The following is a 22,014-nucleotide window of genomic DNA, read 5'->3' on the forward strand; positions in this document are numbered from 1 at the left end:
AGGTAAAGCAAGGTTCACAATGGAGAATCTCATGCCATATTGAAGTTATGTCAATTTTTCTTACTTATGCTATGATCTACAGCACTTTAAGCAACTTTTGGGGAAAGGAGAAATCTGGTTCTTTCAAAAGTACATATTTTTTAAAAAATGCCTGGTACAGTTTTTAACTCTTTACTTTCCACAAAGACAAACAATGTATATAAAATGCTGTTAAGCCTTTCTTTCAAAGCAGTGTAAACGCTTGCCTATATTTTGGGGAAAACATTTACCTCAAATAATTAGTGCACGCTCCTTGTGGCTCCATGTGATATACTTGATTTCTGGCTTTAGTTTTGGCAATAAAAGGTAAAGGTAAAGGTACCCCTGACCGTAAGGTCCAGTCGCGGTCGACTCTGGGGTTGCGCGCTCATCTTGCTCTATAGGCCGAGACAGCTGGCGTTTATCTGCAGACAGCTTCCAGGTCATGTGGCCAGCATGACTAAGCTGCTTCTGGCGAAACCAGAGCAGCACACAGAAATGCCATTTGCCTTCCTGCTGGAGTGGTACCTATTTATCTACTTGCACTTTGACGTGCTTTCAAACTGCTAGGTGGGCAGGAGCTGGGACTGAACAACGGGAGCTCACCCTGTCTCAGGGATTTGAACTGCCAACCTTCTGATCAGCAAGCCCTAGGTTCTGTGGTTTAGACCACAGTGCCACCCGCGTCCCCAGTTTTGGCAATAGTAATACACAATTTTTGAGACATGTGTTGAGGGTTTCCACCAATTCCAAATAAGCAGTTACTGAGCCACAATGCTAATTCTGGAGATTACAGAATAAGTTCCATCAAAGCAGGGAAGCCTTTTCAGTTAAAAAATTAAATCTGAAAGGAGATTGGATAACCTATAGAGATTTGTTGAAAGAAGACAATAACATAATCAAAATCAGACCTTATGAAGAACAAAAACCTAGATTGTCAGGATGGATGGAATATCACCAAATTAATGATATATTCCTTAAAGATTAAAAAAATATGGATTTAATCATGATAGATCAATACTGGAGACTGGGGTATTACAAGGTCGTACAAAGATGTTGTCTAAAGTACAGTGCTATCTCGGGTTAAGTATTTACTTCGTTCCGGAGGTCCGTTCTTAACCTGTAATTGTTCTTAACCTGAAGCACCACTTTAGCTAATAGGGCCTCCTGCTGCTGCCGCACCGCCGGAGCACGATTTCTGTTCTCAACCTGAAACAAAGTTCTTAACCCGAGGTAATATTTCTGGGTTAGCGGAGTCTGTAACCTGAAGCGCCTGTAACCTGAAGCATATGTAACCCGAGGTACCACTGTATATGAATTTTTGTTGAAATGGCATACAAAAGATGAAGAAATTAAGGAGGTCATGACTAAGTGGGCAATGGACCTAGGATATAATATCGAGTATGAGAAATTGACAAGACTATGGAATTTAGGAATAAAATTTACCGCATCCATGACGAGAATTTGTTAAAAATGATGTATAGGTGGTACTTAACACCCACCAAACTAGCAAAGATGTACAAAATGAAAAATAAGAACTGTTGGAAATGCACTGTAAAAGAGGGAAATTTTCTCCACATGTGGTGGTTGTGTGACAAGGTGAAGACTTTTTGGGATAATGTGTATAATGAGTTTTAAAAGATATTTACGTACACCTTTTATAAAAAAAAACCGGAGGCATTTTTGCTAGGAATGGCTGGAGAGGACATTAAAAAGGAAGATCAGAAATTCTTCCTGTATGCCACAACAGCAGGAAGACTACTCCTTGCACAGTGATGGAAACAACAAGATATTACAACAATTGAAGAATGGCAACAGAATGTATTGGAGTAAGCGGAAATAGCAAGGCTAACAGGAAGAATCCAACAGCAGGACGATGAGAAATTCTAAAAAGAATGGTCCAAATTTATGGTATACTTAGAGAAAGACTACATAAATAAAGACACTCACAGGACTGAAATAAAACTCATAACGTTTATTGTATACATTTGGTTAGACCACAATATGTAATGCTGTAATATAATAAGGAATGTATATCTAAAGTACAATACAAAAAATTATTAAGAAATTATAGACATTTATAGAATGTATATATAGTAATCAAGCTTAAGTAAGAGCAAAGAAGAGAAGCCAGAAGAGGGGTGGAGGGAAGTTAATTCGGATAAGATATAGATTGAAAGGAAAATAATATTGTTAAGCTGTATTGTGTTTAAGATATTTGGAAAAAAATAATAAGCAATGCTAAAATGAACCATCATTGATACCTATAACTTTCTCTTAGCTGCTGAATGGAGCATGGCTATGGTTGGCTTCTCAATTCAGTTGTTGCAAACGATTAAAGCTTTTGGAAGATGATTCCATGATGGGGCTTAAGTCTGAGTATACTGAATAATGCAAGCCACAGAACGATGGCCGGGTCCTAGGAGAAGCTACTCTGTTTTGGTTTTCCTAATAATCCTGCCACATTTCCGACAACAAAATAAACAGCATTTAACAGCAATGAATATGAAAACTGCCATGCAACCGATCAAGAAGGCAATGACGTCCAGGGAGTGATATTGGTACCAGGTCAAGTGATGGGCAGCTACTCTCAAGTGTTTGGCCTCTTTCTGGCGCATGACAAACTCAATCCAAAAGACAGCCCGGTCCAGTGGCTTTATCGGTTGGTCGTGGTGGATCTGTGACAGTCTCATTGCGTTTTCCTTATACCTGGAGGATTGGATAAAGAAGGGGAGGGGGAAAGAGAGAAAAGGATGAACAAATTGGAATAGGGCCCAAACTCACGTTTCCATTGCAGTTTAGCAGGTGTTACAAGTCCCGTTTGTGGTGTCATGGATGCAGAGCTTGGAGCCCAAGGAAGAAGGAAAGGAACTTAAGAGTGTTGAAGAACCCCAGTAGAGTCCTCATGAGACAGGGAAGGTGGAATTGACACCCCATGAAATGTCTGGTCCTGAATAAAATTATCTGACAAAATATGGTTCCAATAACAACACTGGGCTGTGCCTAGACTAACTTCACAGATATAAGGGAATTTTCTTTTTTAATAATGGAATACGGATTACTTAAACGTAAGAGAAATATGGAAACCGCAAAGAGATAGCGGGAAGTCAATTAACATAAGAAACTCAATCCAAAAGAAAGCCCGGCCCAGTGGCTTTATTGGTTGGTCATGCTGGATCTGTGACAGTCTCATTGCATTTTCCTTATATCTGGAGGATTGGGTAAGGAGAAGATAGAGAAATAAGAACAAATTAGTATAGAGCCAGAACTCAAAGGACGGCAGTCTATAATTAATAATAATAATAATAATAATAATAATAATAATAATAATAATAATAATAATAATAATAATAATTAATAATAATAATAATAATAATAATAATAATAATAATAATGTTATTTACACCCCACCCATCTGGCTGGATTTTCCCAGCCTCTCTGAGTGGCTCCCAACAAAACACTAAAAACAGAATAAAACTTCAAACATTAAAAACTTCCCTAAACAGGGCTGCCTTCAGATGTCTTCTTCAGAGGAGAGTTAGCGATTGACTCACGTGGCGTTGAGAATGACAGCCTTCACAGCATCCACTAAATCTTCTGCATCCATTGTCTTGATGTCCAGACCCACAGCCATCCCCTTTGCCTTCATGTGCTCAATATTGTCAGGCTGGTCAGCAAACATGGGAATCCCCACTGTGGGAACGCCATGGTAAATAGCTTCATAAATCCCATTGATCCCACCATGTGTTATGAAGGCTTTGGTCTTGGGGTGTCCTGGAAGGAGAAGACGAGACTCTGTTGACTATGGGATGATAAAAGTAGGTTATTATCAGTGATTCTTAGCAACAGTGCCCAGCATAGTCCAACTGCCAAGCAATCTCTGAAGATTGCCGTTCACTATACGTAGTAATGTTTCTAGAACTCAGTGCTGACCCTGGCCAAGCACACAACAGCTTTGTAAAACAGAGAGTTTGCAGTCTCTGGTATCCTGAATAGTTGAAAACACAAAGTACCAAAAATTTAGCACTGTCTGGGGCCTTGGCTTTTCTTGGGATGTACCCCAGCTGTTTCCCCTGCCTCTTTGCCCTCCCCCCCCCCCAAGGATTCCAAGAAATTGCACCCCATGAGAAGCTGGCCTACTCAAGAGTCGGTGGAAGAAGATTGGAAGAAATTCAAAGACTACCTACAGAAATATTGTAAAATTAATGAATGTTAGAATGATGTTGGATGAAAAGTTATGTGGTTTTTAGCTATAATGCTATAAGGAGTATGAAAAAAAAATGGACTATTAACAGACAAAAATTTAATGTTACATTATTTTAAGATTAAAGATTAGGATAAACAAAGAGGGGAAGGATTTGCTGAACTAACAAATTGAACTGGAATACAAAAAGGGAGGTGTGAGGAGGTCCGGGAAATAAGCAAATGAAAGAAAGTGATGGAAAGATGGAATTGTTTTTTATCTATTTTTATTTTGTATTTTTCTTTTTTCATTTTGTAAAATTCTAATAAATATCTTTAAAAAAAGAGAGAGAAGCTGGCCTACTCTAGCAGAAAATGGAGAGGGGGAAAGTATGGGAAATAGCTGCGGTATGAAGAATAATAGTTTGATCTAGAACTCTACAAATTGGTGATGGCAGGAGGCCTGGGGAAGGACTAGAAGCAAACAGCAGAGACAGCTTATATCTTATATTGTGCGGTCGGGGGGAGGTCAACCAGCATCCATTCTGGATAATGATCTGCTTCTACTATTGGTCAGGGGAAGCACAACCAATGAGCTTCTGACAACAGCTTGCACCAGACAAGGAGTCACGTCAAACCAGAAAGCCGTAGGTGAGAGAGGAATGTGCAGAAGCCTACAAGATGCATCCTTGACCATTTAGAAAAGAAACGTCGAGATTCTCCCCATCCAAACATTTCCCTGGATCTTTGGAGCTATGGTGTGTTGTCAATGCATAAGCAAACCACAGTTCTTTTCTGTGTTTTGTAAATGTCCTTGTTCTGGCTACAGCAGTGGTCAACAAGGTTTACCTTACCTGGGCCAGTTCACTCTAGAGGAGATCCGTTCATGGGCCAGATCACCCACCCACCCGCGATTTCTGGTGCCTGCGTCTGCACAGACACGATTTTCGGCATCTACGTCTACGCAGACGCAATTTCCGGCACCGCGATAGCGAGTCCCCGTGCCGCGCTGTGCCGGTTTAGCGCAGCACGCAGGGACTCACCAAGTGGATGGCTTGGTTCAGGGGCGGCTCATGGGCCGGTTAAACGACCCCATGGGCCTTAGGTTGCCAACCCCTGGGCATGTGTGCGCTCACCATTTTCCTGTTTGCATCTTCCCCTCTTCCCTGCCCAACACACACATTGCCAGTTCTGAGATTGATTTTAAGAACGATCCAAGCTCAGCAATAAAACAGGCAGAACAGAATACAAGGGGCAGGGTGAAGCTACTGATTAGGGATGGAATAAAAGAAGGGGAAGATGCTCATTGCTACCACTATCCAGGGCTGTCAATGAGTGAGGAAAGTGAGGATGGAGGAGATATTTCCTAGGGATTGGCAGAACGCTGCAATGAAGCCAAAGGTGCAGTGAAACATGAAGTCTCTCTTACCCAGAAGATCATTTTGTGGTATCCATTCATAAAGCCTGGTGTTAGCTCCTAAGGTTTCTGGCCTTTTCCCTTTGTAGCGCCAAAGAACCTGGATTTGGGGGGGGGGGGGGAGGAAAAACTGTTATCTGTAGCTCAGATTGCAAAGAAAACTAAACTGGCTCACAGGCCGTCTACTCATTTTGCTTGGCTTTTAAACAGGACCATGTTGATTCTGAAAGCTTCTCCCATAACTGTTGGCCCATCTGTTTTCTAATATGGCTCATCAACACTAGCTGCTTAACCACTTTCTTTAGTGACAGTAAAATCGACAGTGGAATTTGCTGCCAAGGAGTGTGGTGGAGTCTCCTTCTTTGGAGGTCTTTAAGCAGAGGCTTGACAACCATATGTCAGGAGTGCTCTGATGGTGTTTCCTGCTTGGCAGGGGGTTGGACTCGATGGCCCTTGTGGTCTCTTCCAACTCTATGATTCTATGAAAATGATCGTGCACCATATTTCTGGAGTACATCTGAGCCTATAACATATATTAATATTATGAGTTTGTGGGCGCTAGACATCTGTAAATCCCTGGATCTAGCGTTTGAATTTAATCAAGCCCATTTGTGTGATGTGACCAGGAAGGAAAGCAGGAGGCTGCAGAGAGAGAGGGGGGGGGAGGGAGGGAGAGGGAGAGAGATGTTGGATGTCTGCTTGAATCCAAAGCTGCAGCTATGGGAGAAAGAAGACCCACTAGGGGTGTTCATGCTGTGAACCCCTCCATCGCAGGCTTTGGTTGTATATATGCATAAATAAACCGTATATCCTGAAGACACCACAGTCTCCATTGTGCCTCATTTCCAAAAGGAAACACAGACCCTGGGTAAGCGCATGGAACCCCTAGAACCTCACACCCAGTGTTCAGAAATCCCATTGTTCTAGGCATATATTGCAACAGGAAATTTCATTAACGTGAACTCTGGGCGCAGTACTATGCCTGAGATTTCAGATGAAAACTGCAGAGTGGAAGGAAAGCAGGACCTTTTTTCTGCCTGCCCACTTCCAGTTACTCTCTGAAGACTGGAGAAGAGACGCTCTTAATAACATTAGGGGGGTGGGCAGCGGAAGGACTAGACCCTGTGAAAAATGAACATAATATTTTAGCTGCAGTTCATTCATTTTCAGCTTTGTATTCTTGTTATTAAAAAAAGCGCACCTAGACATTCCGTTGTTGCGCCCATAACTTAGGTTTAAGGTGCCATTTAGCTCCTAGCTTTCTAATCTCGGTTTCTAACACTGCTCACACCGCTCAGAGATTGGGGTGACGGGCAACATTAAGACAGTAGGCAACTAATAGGGCATTTATACTTACGAAGATATACAAGGTGCAAAATTAAATTCGAGCTGCACAATTAAAGTGGATTTGGCACTCTTGAACAACAAACCTGCTTCCCCAAAATTGGACTTTTTTGTGGGAAGGAAAGTGGCAGGAAATTGCCCTGGAAAGTGTGGGGTAACCATTTCTTGATGCAACATCCTATAACTTTCCTACAAACATACTGTAGTCCCCCTGCAAACCTTGTGCAAATAAAACAGGATGAACGCTCAGCAAATAGGTCATCTGAAAACAACCCAAAACACTGCTGTTCAGAATTCTCATAATCTACAAAAATAAAAAGTATAGTGAATACTTATCTACTTTTAAAACTCTCATTTTTAATCTTATTTCTTCCTTTTCTTTATCTTCTTCTTGTTCTTTTCTTTTACAGTGGTGCCTCGCAAGACGAAATTAATTCGTTCCGCAAGTTTTTTCTTCTTGCGAGTTTTTCGTCTTGCGACGCACGGTTTCCCATAGGAATGCATTGAAAATCAATTAATGCGTTCCAAGGGAAACCGCCTTCAGACCAGGTCCGGGGACAGTCTCTCCCCCGACCTCTTCTGAAGGCTGGGGGGGGGAACAAGGGCTTCTGAAGGCTGGGGGGGCTGGGAGGGAACAAGGGCTTCACTGCCGACCCCCAGCATTTTAAAATCTCACCGGGACACGGGGAGATTTTAAAATGCTGGGGGTCGGCAGCGAACGCTTCGCTGATCCCGGGACGGCAGGCAGATCTGCACCGCCATCCAGAGCGGGGCGGGACTTAGCGCCCCGCTCGGGATGGCGGCACAGATCTGCCTGCAGTCCCGGGACGGCAGACAGCTCTGCGCCGCCATCCTGAGCGGGGCGGGACTTAGCACCCCGCTCAGGATGGTGGCGCAGATCTGCCTGCAATCCCGCGACTGCAGGCAGCTTTGCGCGGCCATCTGGAGCGGGGCGGGCTTCGCCCCCGGCTCCCGATGGCCGCGCAGAGCTGCGCTGATCCCGGGACGGCAGACAGCTCTCCGCCGCCATCCCGAGCGGGGCGGGACTTAGCACCCCGCTCGGGATGGTGGCGCAGATCTGCCTGCAATCCCGCGACTGCAGGCAGCTTTGCGCGGCCATCTGGAGCGGGGTGGGCTTCGCCCCCGGCTCCCGATGGCCGCGCAGAGCTGCGCTGATCCCGGGACGGCAGACAGCTCTGCGCCGCCATCCCGAGCGGGGCGGGACTTAGCACCCCGCTCGGGATGGTGGCGCAGATCTGCCTGCAATCCCGCGACTGCAGGCAGCTTTGCGCGGCCATCTGGAGCGGGGCGGGCTTCACCCCCGGCTCCCGATGGCTGCGCAGAGCTGCGCTGATCCCGGGACGGCAGACAGCTCTGCGCCGCCATCCCGAGCGGGGCGGGACTTAGCACCCCGCTCGGGATGGTGGCGCAGATCTGCCTGCAATCCCGCGACTGCAGGCAGCTTTGCGCGGCCATCTGGAGCGGGGCGGGCTTCGCCCCCGGCTCCCGATGGCCGCGCAGAGCTGCGCTGATCCCGGGACGGCAGACAGCTCTGCGCCGCCATCCCGAGCGGGGCGGGACTTAGCGCCCCGCTCGGGATGGTGGCGCAGATCTGCCTGCAGTCCCGCGACTGCAGGCAGCTTTGTGCGGCCATCTGGAGCGGGGCGGGACTTCTCTGCTGTCCCGGGGAGATTTTAAAATGCTGGGGGTCGGCAGCGAACGCTTCGCTCCCGCCCGCCAGCATTTTAAGATCGCCCGGGGCAGCGGAGAAGTCTCCGCTGTCCCGGGAAGGCAGGCGGGGGGGAGCAAAGACTTTTGCCCCCCGCCGGCCTTCAGAAGAGGTCCAGGACCTCTTCTGAAGGCCGGCTGTGGGCGAAAGTCTTTGCTCCCGACCGCCAGCAATTTAAAACAGGTCCCCGGAGATTTCCCTATGGGCTTTCGTCTTGCGAAGCAAGCCCATAGGGAAATTCGTCTTGCGAAGCGCCTCCGAAACAGAAGACCCTTTCGTCTTGCGGGTTTTCCATCTTGCGAGGCATTCGTCTTGCGGGGTACCACTGTATATTTTACCTTTCATTTCTTTTCTTTATTGTGGATATTGTTTTGTAGAGGTGTAAATAATTGTAATCCCGGACGAGCTCTACCTTTAGGGGACGCGGGTGGCGCTGTGGGTAAAACCTCAGCGCTTAGGACTTGCCGATCGCATGGTCGGCGGTTCGAATCCCCGCGGCGGGGTGCACTCCCGTCGTTCGGTCCCAGCTCCTGCCAACCTAGCAGTTTGAAAGCACCCCCGGGTGCAAGTAGATAAATAGGGACCGCTTACCAGCGGGAAGGTAAACGGTGTTCCGTGTGCTGCGCTGGCTCGCCAGAGCAGCTTCGTCACGCTGGCCACGTGACCCGGAAGTGTCTCCGGACAGCGCTGGCTCCCGGCCTCTAGAGTGAGATGAGCGCACAACCCTAGAGTCTGTCAAGACTGGCCCATACGGGCAGGGGTACCTTTACCTTTTTTAAATAATTGTAAATATGAGAAGAGGTAAAATCTTTTCTAATTTTCTCTTGGTTACATGTATTTTCCTTTTTTGGGGGTATATTTGTATTTTTTTTCTAATTTGTACTCAATATATAATTAAATAAAATTTAAAAAATAAAATAAAAATAATAAAAAGTGATGATGTTTAAGTATGGGTAGATTTTAAGGAAAACAAATGTGGAAAGTGTTCCCTTATCATGGCAGGGATAAGGAAATGAGGGCAGCATTTTCACAAATCCAGTACTGTATACAACTGCATTTTTAACCAAATGACATGAACACTGACCTTCTGTGGAAGTTGGCTGAGTGCTGATGCAAGCATGTTATTCCTTTCATCTGTTAAGCTTGCAACAAGAGAGCCCAGAGAAAACACCACAATGCCATGTTCCCCTGAACTCTGGACAAATTCTTCCATTTCCTGTTGAGAGATAAAAGCCATCTTTATAAACAAACAAACAAACAAACAAACAAACAAACAACATTTCTCCATGCTTTTAAACCTAATGCACGAGTAAAGGTAAAGGGACCCCTGACCATGAGGTCCATGCTGATGTTCCATCTAAGTAGCTGTCCTTACGTCCTTTGTGATGGAGAATTGCGAAAGCCTCTGAATGCGGAACTTTGAAAGGACCCTAACTATTCTCTCTTTGCTTTATTTGTGAGTATGCAAGTTAGTTAGATTTTACAATGTTCTTATTTTTTCTTGCCTGTAACTTACTAAAGAAGTGCCTGCTATTTTAGCATGTTTTCTTATGTTCTTTTAAAATAAATTTTAAAGACAGAAACTGTTTTTGGTTTGTGTGCCTTTCCGGGGGGAAAGCTAATTCCTAGCCTTACGCTTGGTTACGCTCTACCGTAGAATTTCTGTCTGCAAGTCTGTGGATACAGCTTGTGGAGGGGGGATAACCAGCAATAACGGGGCACAGCCTTCTCCCTGGGTTGTGGCTCTGGGTTCCCCAGGACATAGGGAGTGGTGGCAGCCTTACTGATGTTGTTTTGTCCTGTTCTGTAAAAAGTAAACACGCCTGCCAACCCTGCTCAAGAAACCTGATCTGGCCGGAGAGCAAAGACAGGTGAGGGAGGAGAGGGTGGTTGGGGGCGAAGTTTACCACAGCTTGTAACAGGGAAGGTGGTCTTTAAAGTCCAGTTTTCAAACTACTGTATGTTTCAGGCTCCTCAGAAGGAGCTTCCAATGGCAACCACTGGCCTTTAGGACTGGACAGGTGGGTGCAGGGCAGACAAGAAGCAGAACTACAGGTCACATCAGTTGGAGACACTGATTCCCCGCTTTTTCTACTGTGCCTTTACCTTTAAGCTTGTAGCCCATCCAGAAAGCACTCCACACCCCTCTCTACATAAACATGGGACACAATCCATGTGTCTTAACAAGCTTCGTTGGAATGAACAGCTGCTACAATGAGTAGACTGTTTGTTCCGCAAGTCAGATGTGCTCTTCTCCCTTTCTGCCACTCTGAATGTTGCCCCAAACCCACATGATAGTAAGGCTGCTGCGGTGGTGACTCAACTGGGGCCTGAGCGCCAGAAGTAAGGCGGTGTGCAGCCGCGATGGGTGGTGTGCTGTGTCAGTAGCTGCAGTACATGGTGGTGCATGGAGGCAGCCGCAGTGCTCAACGCCCGGTGGCCTCCGTAGCGCATGCGCTGTGTCATGACGTGATGTCATTACCTCATGTCACATTTGTGGGAATGTTTAGGGATGTGGGGGAGGATATATTGTCTAAGATATCCTATCCCAACTTGTCTTTACACGTTCAACAAAATCAGCAGAGTTAACACCCCCCTTTTTTAAACACACGCACAGCAGATAGCTTGCTCCAGACTCGTTAGAGTCTCTGTAAATATTTCCTGGTATTTCCCCCGTTTAATCCCTCCTAAAATAAGACGCTACACAGTCTTCTGTAAAGTATAAAACGTTTACTGACAAGTAATCATCTGTTCACACAAAGGTACCCAGAAGGCAGACTTAAAAGGTTAGAACATAGTTTAACTGTGGTAACTATCTCCTTATGAGAGAAAGCCCCCCTTCTCTTGGCCTGGAGCCAAGGGTGCATCTTAGTAGTGCTGTTGTTAAGATGGCATCAACAGAGACAAGAGAAACAAGATGGTCGCCAGCCTGTGGTTCTACTTTAGGAGAGGCCACGCCCATCACATAAGAAGTTTCATCTCAGTCCTGGAAAGCAGGAAGTTCCGGCTGGAGGACTGAGACATGAGTAGACTCATGAGTAGACTTCATGTCTACTCTAGCCATGTTGTGTTTGACTGCACCTGATTCTTACATCTCACAACATTATGACGTCATTACGGCGCGGTGCCTTGCGCACCAATGTTGGGCACCCACAGTGTGGGGCCCAAGTGGGCACCTCTGTAAACTAAGTTGACCTTGCCACTTCTTTATCACACCACCACACGCCCTCCCCTTCCCCGGAGGTGCATTGAACAAGATCCAGGCATGGTTATCATGCACAAGTGAAGGTCAAGGGAGAGAATTACCTCTGGCAAAGGCTTGGCTGGCTGACAGTGCAGACCCCCCACAAATTCAAAATTTGGTAGGAAAGGCAGCGGGAATTCAAAGTCCCAGTAGGTGCGGACCAACCAGATATCTGCTTTCCCTATCACTTCACAACGAGTTGTGGGTCTCCCTGATGAATGAGGAAGAGAAACGGAGTTACTTCACAAATACAAAGGATTTGGCAAACTCGTTTCTAGAAATATTGAAAGCTAGTTTGCACATTACATTTCAAATGAACACCTAAAGATTTGAACAATAGTTGGGGACAAAGCTGTGCTTGAAAAAATACATGTACACTTATTCATTAGGAACCAAGATGGGCGGTGGCTCCTTGATGGATATTCTTTCAGAGGAAAATCCATGTCTGATATTTTTTGAAAGAACCCTTAGCTCTGAAGTCAGCATTGGTAGCTGAATGTGAATCAGAACTAGTAAGACCAGCCTTCCCCAACCTGATGCCTCCAGTTGCTGGATGGAGCTAATGGAAGTTGTAGCCCAAAATATCTGGAGCACAAAAGTGGGCAGGGCAGCAACTGGGGGAGGAGACCATGTATTCATGCTCCTTCCTCCCCACCTTCAGCACACACTCATTCAGACAAATGTCTGAAAGGGGCTATTAAGATCCCAGGGCTGGTGGAGTGAAAGCTTCTGGCAGGATGTATAGATCTCAGGACCTTCTAGGTCCAAAGAGTTGTTGCTAAGGCACTGGAACCAAAGCAAAAGAAACACATTCATTGTTCCGCCTCTTGTTACTGAGTTGTGTATACAACATGAGGGCAAACACCATTTGCAGAAGCTTTCGATTCCTCCATCTTCCTTGCGTCTCTTTCTCTTTCTACGTTACTGATCCACAAGTGTGCGATGCACAGACACATATTTTGTACAAATTATTTGGTTGGTTGAACGGCATCGCAAAATTCAGGAAGCTGCAAGCTTGTGTCTCCGTGTGTGTGTTATTTAAGGAAATAACTTAAGGAAATAATTATTTAAGGAAATAATAAGGGCTTTTTCAGTGATGGCTCCAACCTGGTGGAATGCTCTGTCCCACGAGACCAGGGCCCTGCAGGACTTGATCTCCTTCCGCAGGGCCTGTAAGACAGAGCTCTTCCACCTGGCCTTCAGTTTGAATTAGCCTGATCCTCTATTCCCTTTCTCCTTTTCTCTTCTATGAAGAAACCCTTTCTGGGACCCACATTTAAATTCTTCCCTGGTCTCCTTGCTGGCCCTAGCAGGACCAACTTGGCCAGTTAGCCCTGGTGATCATTTTGATGTCTACTGACTGGGTCCCCCCCCCCAAAAAAAATGACCCCTGAATTTTCAAATTTTATTGATACTGATGCTGCATTTTATGTTGTATTTTATGTTGCTTTAAAATCACATTTTAATCAATTTGCTGTTAGCCTCCAAACTGGGAAGGGCGGGGTATAAATAAAAAAATATTATATTTATTATTATTAAATGCAATTTAGGAAGGTTCACATAATATTGCAAACCAAAGTTTCTTCCCAAAGCCCAGAAGAACACATCAGTAAATAAAGCAGCACAAAAGAATGCTGGTGGAACAATAGCTACAATATCAAATTTGCTTTTTCCATGCTTGAACATTGGTGGGAAAGAGCAGAAAATTCCAAAAGAATGCCCATGCTTCAATTCCAAATTCATTTTAGAAATTATTCTACTTCAAGTTGAATACAGCAGGCAGAGCAACTGGGTGAAGCGATAAAGGAGCAAAGCAGGTGAGATCTACACCTCCCTCCATTACAGGTAGTAGGCTCTCCAGCTTAGTAGAGTCTTTTCCCAGCTGACCGTGGCTCTACACAGGCCCAGGATGAGGCCTTTCCAATCCTGCTACTTGGAGGCCCCTTCTAACTGGCCATGCCAAGGACTGAAGTTGGAATCCTTGGCCTCTTTAGAGCATCTACTCTACCTTTGGGAAGAAGAAACAAAAACAGGCTTACCTAAAACCTGACTGTAATAAGAGTCCCACTCTCCCCACCAGCTCTGGTAAATATAATCTTGCACAAGGTAAGATATTATATTCTTCACCCGTTCTCCAAAAGACATTCTGTCTGTGAGCCCAGACATGATAGCTGGAACATACGAAGGAGGAGCAGGCATTTTGCCGCAGTGTCTCTCCAGCGTTGAGGCTGGCGTGACCCTTACGGTGAACAGAAATGGGATGTTCAACTTCAGAGCAATGAGGTCGCCACAGGGTAAGATCAGGTCCGCAACCAGAACATCATAGTTGCTCTTTTTCAGGCGGGCCATGAGTTCCGGATTGCCCAGCACCGCTTCACACCTCTGCCTATGAATTTCATTTATGCTTCTTACGCATTTCCTTGCTGCTTGGTAGAAGCTGTGGAAAGTCAGGGTGGTTGGTTTGTTGTTCAAGCCCAACATTATGAGCTCCTGCATGTAGGAGTCCATGGCACTCTTTCCATAGGGCACAGGGAACACCTCAAACCTGGCAGCCGCTATATCATCACTGGGTTTTATTAAAAAGGTTGTTGACGGAGTTAGGATGCTGACGTTGTGACCTCTATGCAGCAGTTCCTGAATAACGACCTTGATATATAGCCAGTGGCTGCCATCCTCTGGCCAGATAAGCACATTCCCACAGAAAATATTTCCCACTAAGACAAGCTGAAGTGTTAACAAATGAATTAATGCCACTCCTGCTGATGTGGGGGTCATGATGTTCTTTTCTGGGACAACCGATTTCTTCTGTCACTCCTCAACGGAGTTATTAATCAGTACTGTATTTCATTTTGCGCGGAAACCTCACATCATTAACTTTCCTTTCCCAGAAGACTTTTTAACCAAATGTGTTGAGTCAAGTCTGTTGTTGGAGATTTCTGGAATGAAAAAACAAACGGCACAACATTCATCCATCGCTATTTCAACTAAATGATATTTTTACACAACTGGAATCAATGCAAATGTACCTTCCACCCCAAAACAACAACTTATTAGCATATCGTTTTATACAGCTATATGATATAGGATATATACATCTTCTGGGTTACACCCTCCAGGCCAAGGGGGTATAGGATATTGCAGCTGTTCCAGTGGTGTAGCTGCCCTGATATGGTTGGGAAGTATTGGATTACTCCCCTACTTTCACAGGTACAACTGAACCATATTCTTGCCCACCTTGGAGAATCCTGCTCCTAATTTCATTCATGCCATTCAAATATGCAGACATCACGTGAAGCAATCTTCCTGGGACTCTGCGACTGTAGGATGCAGGTGGGAGATTGAATGCCAATGCTCTCGTGAACAAAAAACTAGCATATCAGGGCAGAGGTCTAGGTGCAAGCACCTTCTCTAACAAGCTAGATTTCCATCTGCAGTGAGTACATGCACATGCTATCTTCCCTAAACGTCCTCGGCCCAGTATACCTGAAGGAGCGTTTCCACCCCCATCGTTCTGCCCGGATACTGAGGTCCAGCGCCAAGGGCCTTCTGGCGGTTCCCTCACTGCGAGAAGCAAAGCTACAGGGAACCAGGCAGAGGGCCTTCTCGGTAGTGGCGCCCGCCCTGTGGAATGCCCTCCCATCAGATGTCAAAGAGATAAACAACTACCTAACATTCAGAAGACATTTTAAGGCAGCCCTGTTCAGGGAAGTTTTTAATGTGTGACATCTTAGTGTATTTTTTGTCTTTGTGGAAGCCGCCCAGAGTGGCTGGGGAAACCCAGCCAGATGGGCAAGGTACAAATAATAAATTATTATTATTATTATTATTATTATTATTATTATTCTGTTTTCAGTCTGAAATGGAACGGTCCCAGGGTTGTGGGTACGCAGTATACCGTGACCATTCAGGGAGGGAGGAAAGAATATTGGGAAGTTGGATGCAACAGAAGGGCAAACTTAAAAGTTTTAGGCATGTTATGTAATATAACCCTTAACTTCACAGAACTCTGTGACAGTGGCTAACTCCAAAGTAAGTGTTCCACTTAGCTGCCTTAGGGGCCAGTTCCTTTGCAGGGCTGGGCAGTTGTAATTACTGGTTCTCTTTCATTAGTTTATTTTGGGGTAAAATAGAGCATTAAAAGAATAAAAGAATAAAGAATAAACAAGAATAAAGCAGATAGAGGAAACCAGAAATGTAAAGCTTCAACATCCAGTCCCCAGCCCCTAATAGTTCTCAAATTTTGGCCCCATGGAAGGTGTTGTAATCACAAGGGAACTGGCCAGGTGCAGGCCAGCTTAGGCTTCTGTGAGGGACAGCAGAGTCAGACCAGAATCTGGTGATGCAGTCCCTCAGAATTCCACCAGAGGGCTGCAGCCTCTCTCTGATTGGCTACCAAGGCAGCTAGTCAGAGGGGGGTGGAGCCAGCACTTTGGGCGGGAGAATAAAAGGAGCCGTTTCTGAGGGAGAAAGAGTTCTGATTTGAGTTGAACATCTGCTCTGAGGAGAATAACTTTAGCTGGAGGAAGGAGCCTCACAGCTTAGATAGGGAGACTGGGTTGAGGGTCTGGGGAAGGTATACAGACAGGAGTTAACTGTGTGGGAATGTTCAGGGAGGCAGGAGAGGATATATTCTTTAATTATATCCTTCCCAACTTGTGTTAACAAGTTCTATAATTTAGCAGAGTAACATTCCCCTTTTTAAAACTTACACAGCGGATAACGTTTTGCCATGCCTGCTTAAGCCTCTAAAATAAGTGTCCTGGTAATTCCCTTTATTCCCTCGTAAAAATAATAGACACGACACAGTCTTGTATAAAAAGTATAAAATAGTTTATTCACACATTCTGTTCACAGATGGATCCTAGAAGGCAGACTTAAGTTACAAAATATATACACCTGGAATCTATCCCATAAGAAGATAGTTACAGTGGTGCCCCGCAAGACGAATGCCTCGCAAGACGGAAAACCCGCTAGACGAAAGGGTTTTCCGTTTTGGAAGTGCTTCGCAAAACGAATTTCCTATGGGCTTGCTTCGCAAGACGAAAATGTCTTGCGAGTTCCTGCAGGGTTTTTTTTCCTCCCCCCCCCTTTCCCCAAGCTGCTAAGCCGCTAAACAGCTGATCCGCTAAGCCGCTAAGCCGCTTAACAGCTGATCGCTAAGTCGCTTATCAGCTGATCCGCTAAGCCGCTTAACAGCTGATCTGCTAAGCCGCTAAGCTGCTTATCAGCTGATCCGCTAAGCCGCTAAGCTGCTTATCAGCTGATCCGCTAAGCCGCTAATAGCGCTAATCTGCTAAGCCGCTTAATGGGCTTGCTTCGCAAGACGAAAAAAAACGCAAGACGAAGAGACTCGCGGAATAGATTCTTTTCGTCTTGCGAGGCACCACTGTACTTTGTCCTCCCTTGGCTGGAAGACAAGAGAGCATCTCAGGCTAAGGAGCTGTTGCTTTTTTGCGGAATGGAGTCAGAGAGGGATGTGGTGGCCAGTCCTGTGCTTTTGGTACCTGCACAGGTGAGGTCACGCCCACCTCTGGTCACATGTAGAGAAAATTTGCCCCAGCCCAGGAGGAAACAGGAAGTTTATCTACTGGCTGGACAAACATCCCTCTTCATGTCTAAACATGTCCACTCTAGGAATGTTGTACCATATTTTCGCTCTATAAGACGCACCAGACTATAAGACACACCTAGTTTTTGTAGGAGGAAAACAAGAAAAAAAATATTCTGAATCCCAGAAGCCAGAACAGCAAGAGGGATAGTTGCGCAGTGAAAGCAGTGATCCCTCTTGCTCTTCTGGCTTCTGGGATAGCTGCACAGCCTGCATTCGCTCCATAAGACGCACACACATTTCCCCTTACTTTTTAGGAGGGAAAAAGTGAGTCTTATAGAGCAAAAAATACGGTATTTCACTGCTCTGTGTTTCACACCCCACAAACTGGAGGGCTGAGTCTGTGCCAGGAGAGGGAGAAGCTATGAGGATACAGCTTACATGGAACTCATTCCAGTCAGGAGGGAGAGGTCTTCTAGATCAGGCATAGGCAAACTCTGGCCCTCCAGATGTTTTGGACTACAATTCCCACCATCCCTGACCACTGGTCCTGTTAGCTAGGGATGATGGGAATTGTAGTCCCAAACATCTGGAGGGCCTGAGTTTCCCTATGCCTGTTCTAGATAAAGAAGACTCCCAAACCAGTAACAAGGAGTGAGGCAACCCCTTGGGTCTGTTAACAATCCCATGCCTGAGGTATTCCAACTAGTTTGTTGGAATACCTCAGGAGTGTGATTGTTAACCGACAAAAATGCCCCCCACTCATGAACCAAAGTATTAACTGTGAAGGAAGCTGTGCTGTGTTAAAAGTATTTAGCTGTAACCCCTGTCATAACTAAGTAAAGGAATGAGAGTGAGGTAGCAGAAACTGAATTATAGTCATTTTGCTGCCTATTCTAGAAACCTGAACATCTGCCTGAAGTGTAACAACAGATTTTTAGCAACTGAAAACTGTTTAATCCTGCGACAGCTTTACATTGTATTTTTTATATTCTGTTGAAAGCTGCCCAGAGTGGCTGAGGAAACCCAGCCAGATGGGCAGGGGTATAAATCATCATCATCATCATCATCATCATCATCATCATCATCATCATTCAGTTTAAGTAATAAGTTGACTTCTACCTGAAAGAACGCATTTCCTGACCCAACTTTGTTTCACCAACCTCTTTTTGCAAATAAAACTTTCCTAGTTTGATTGACTCCTGCCGGAGACCCCTGAATCGAAGTTTCCCTCACACAAGACCCCCCACGAGATAGCCTGTGGTAAATGGTAGAAATTCGCTTGATTGGCCTGCCGTGCGGTGGGTTCGTTATATTTAATTAGGGGCAATTAGTGCGGGGAGCGCTGTGGGTTAAACCACAGAGCCTAGGACTTGCCGATCAGAAGGTTGGCAGTTCGAATCCCCGCAATGGGGTGAGCTCCCATTGCTTGGTCCCTGTTCCTGACAACCTAACAGTTCGAAAACATGTCAAAGTGCAAGTAGATAAATAGGTACCGCTCTGGTGGGAAGGTAAACGGCGTTTCCGTGCGCTGCTCTGGTTCGCCAGAAGCGGCTTAGTCATGCTGGCCACATGACCAGGGAACTGTACGCCGGCTCCCTCGGCCAATAAAGCGAGATGAGCGCCGCAACCCCAGAGTCGGTCACGACTGGACCTAATGGTCAGGGGTCCCTTTACCCTTTACCTAGCTGGGTGAATCTGCTATGGCTTCATCACGGTGGCTGCTTCATATACCTTGGGCCACATGATTCCCTTTATATTGGCCAACACTTCGCTTTGCCTTCCCAGACAAAATCTATTCAGGGTCTCCTGACTTACCTGGATATGCTGAGATGCTCACTCCCTGCTGCCCTAGGAAAAGGACAAAGGTGTCTTCAGGCTCAGACCCAGATAACAGAGCTTGACTATCTTAGTATAAAATGCAGTGGGCTGGACTGCAGTAGTTCACTACGTGCAGTTCCATAAGGGTGGGTACTGACCCCTCTTTCAATTATTAACTTTTCAGTTTCCCAGTACTGTTGCATGCATTTTGACGATATTCCTTCACTTCTCTGCTGAACAAGCAGCCAGCACTTTGCCCTGCTATGGCCTGGTTTGGGGGCCAGAACCAGGCAGTGCACTTTAGACAACAGCTTTGTTGTGCATGCCAAATCAATCAGATTTGCAACATGCAACTTAGCTCTCTCCTTTGTATGGGGAAATGCAGGGGCGCCAGGATAAGCAACCAGAATTCAAATGGCTCGAGTCCAAAGATCCAGCTCGAGTCCAAAGATCTCAGACCCCACCTAGCCCCTGTAAAGAAAGTCACTCTCACACAAGCACACATGCACACAAAAATTTGCCCTATTTTTTGCTCTATAAGACTCACTTTTTCCCTCCTAAAAAGTAAGGGGAAATGTGTGTGCGTCTTATGGAGCTAATGCAGGCTGCGTAGCTATCCCAGAAGCCAGAACAGCAAGAGGGATCGCTGCTTTCACTGCGCAGCGACCCCTCTTGCTGTTCTGGCTTCTGAGATTCAGAATATTTTTTTTCTTGTTTTCCTCCTCCAAAAACTAGGTGCATCTTGTGGTCTGGTGCGTCTTATAGAGCGAAAAATACGGTAACTGTTCTGTTCTGGTTGCCAAGCAGTCACCAATGAGTTTTTGGCTTGGCATCAAGGTGACTGATACTGAATTTTCAAGGGAATTTAACTAAATAAATGGAAGGATAGAACAGTAGAGGTATGATACAAGTCTTTTAAAGGGTTACAGTCATACCTCATGTTACGTTTGCTTCATGTTACGTTTTTTCAGGTTGCGTCCCGTGGCGACCCGGAAGTACCGGAAAGGGTTACTTCCGGGTTTCGCTGCTCGCACATGCGCAGTAGCGCTAAATCGCGCTTTGCGCATGCGCACAAGCACCAAATCATGCTGTGCACCTGCACAGATACGGCACTTCAGGTTGCGAGGTTTTCATGTTGCGAACGGGCCTCCAGAACGGATCCCATTCGCAACCAGAGGTACCACTGTATATATAAAAAGATTGTAAGCATAAAATGTCTTTAATAAACATTAACTTAATAGGGCGCCAAATACACAAGTTGTTTCTAGAGCTTCTGCCAACACGCTAAAAACCATGTTTAAAGATACAAGATGCATTTTAGCATTGACAGAGCCCCAGCCAAACTGCAGAAAAGGACAAAAGAATTTTTTGTAACGGAAAGAAAGAACATGAAAAAGGGAAGAGAAAATAATAATGAACAGAAAAAGAGATGGAAGGACGAACGGACAGAAGGAACGCATATCCTCCAAGTGTCTTGGTTTTACCATCTCATACAAGACTACATTTTTTCTACTTTTCCAGATGTGGAAGATAATTTTGACTATCCACTAGGTGGTGTTATGTGTTTGTGCTCCTCAGTAAACTAAAATATATACCCTTCCCCTTGCTTGGCAACCTACCAGCCAATAGAAAAGAGAAGAAATGGAAAGAAAAGAAAAACAATTTATTAGGTATTATGCTTTCTGTCCAGGGACGCGGGTGGCGCTGTGGGTAAAAGCCTTAGCGCCTAGGGCTTGCCGATCGAAAGGTCGGCGGTTCGAATCCCCGCGGCGGGGTGCGCTCCCGTTGCTCGGTCCCAGCGCCTGCCAACCTAGCAGTTCGAAAGCACTCCCGGGTGCAAGTAGATAAATAGGGACCGCTTACTGGCAGGAAGGTAAACGGCGTTTCCGTGTGCGGCTCTGGCTCGCCAGAGCAGCGATGTCACGCTGGCCACGTGACCCGGAAGTGTCTCCGGACAGCGCTGGCCCCCGGCCTCTTGAGTGAGATGGGCGCACAACCCTAGAGTCTGTCAAGACTGGCCCGTACGGGCAGGGGTACCTTTACCTTTACCTATGCTTTCTGTAGATAGTGCTGCCTTGTCTAATTCACTCAAGAGAAGGAAAATATACTCCTGCTCCAGTTAGGGGATCATATTTTTCCACTAACTGAAAACCTCGGGATTGTGCACTTGGACTCCACATCAACCAATCAATTTAATTTAAATTGCTCATGGTAGCGTATCTCATTCTGCATGAGTTTAACCCTTTCTCCTCAAGTCCTTGGGGCAGCACATGCGCCTTCATTCTCACCCACTACACAAAGACACTGCCCCAAATGTTGCATCCTCCAATATAAGACTATTCTCTCGCTTTATCCGGTTTATTCCTTCTAGCAGTGACCTGCCTTCCCCCACACTTTCCTCTTTGCTGTGCTCATTTCTCAAGAAGCTCTCTCTGGCATATCCAAAATCTCGCGCTGCTACAACACAGCGACTCAGTAAACTCTCCCCTCTCCATGTCCAGTCCATCCACCATGCTCCCCATCCAACCCACTAACTCTATTGAGGTGCCAGTTCTGATGGGGTGAAAAGCGAAGAGGTAATGCGCCCATTCCCAGGCACTGCTTTCACTGAAAAACAAATAAAAGCAAACCAGCCAGTAATTTTTTAAAAGAAATTTTGCTAATGGCTAGTTTGGCTCCCCTTTGATTGTAGATTTGTTTTTGAAACATGG

At 45.7% G+C, this 22,014-nt stretch overlaps 1 protein-coding gene across 2 annotated transcripts; it reads right to left on the bottom strand.

Moving 5' to 3' along the window:
* Positions 1-1,978: 1,978 nt before the first annotated feature.
* Positions 1,979-19,459, bottom strand: LOC114581880 (UDP-glucuronosyltransferase 2A2-like). 2 transcript variants are annotated; one of them, XM_028702576.2, is made up of 7 exons: positions 19,301-19,458; positions 13,974-14,870; positions 11,997-12,145; positions 9,775-9,906; positions 5,630-5,717; positions 3,573-3,792; positions 1,979-2,727 (listed from the first exon to the last, which is right to left on the bottom strand). In XM_028702576.2, exons 2-7 carry the CDS (start codon positions 14,707-14,709, stop codon positions 2,448-2,450), a joined length of 1,605 nt encoding a protein of 534 aa, XP_028558409.2. In that variant the 5' UTR covers positions 14,710-14,870; positions 19,301-19,458; the 3' UTR covers positions 1,979-2,447. The 2 variants fall into 2 exon arrangements, with proteins under 2 accessions (XP_028558409.2, XP_028558410.2); XM_028702577.2 differs by lacking the exon at positions 1,979-2,727 and adding an exon at positions 2,734-3,227 and having other exon boundaries at positions 19,301-19,459.
* Between the last annotated feature and the right edge of the window lie 2,555 nt (positions 19,460-22,014).

Source organism: Podarcis muralis, chromosome 13 (genome assembly GCF_964188315.1).
Source record: "Podarcis muralis chromosome 13, rPodMur119.hap1.1, whole genome shotgun sequence".
NCBI lineage: Eukaryota > Metazoa > Chordata > Lepidosauria > Squamata > Lacertidae > Podarcis > Podarcis muralis.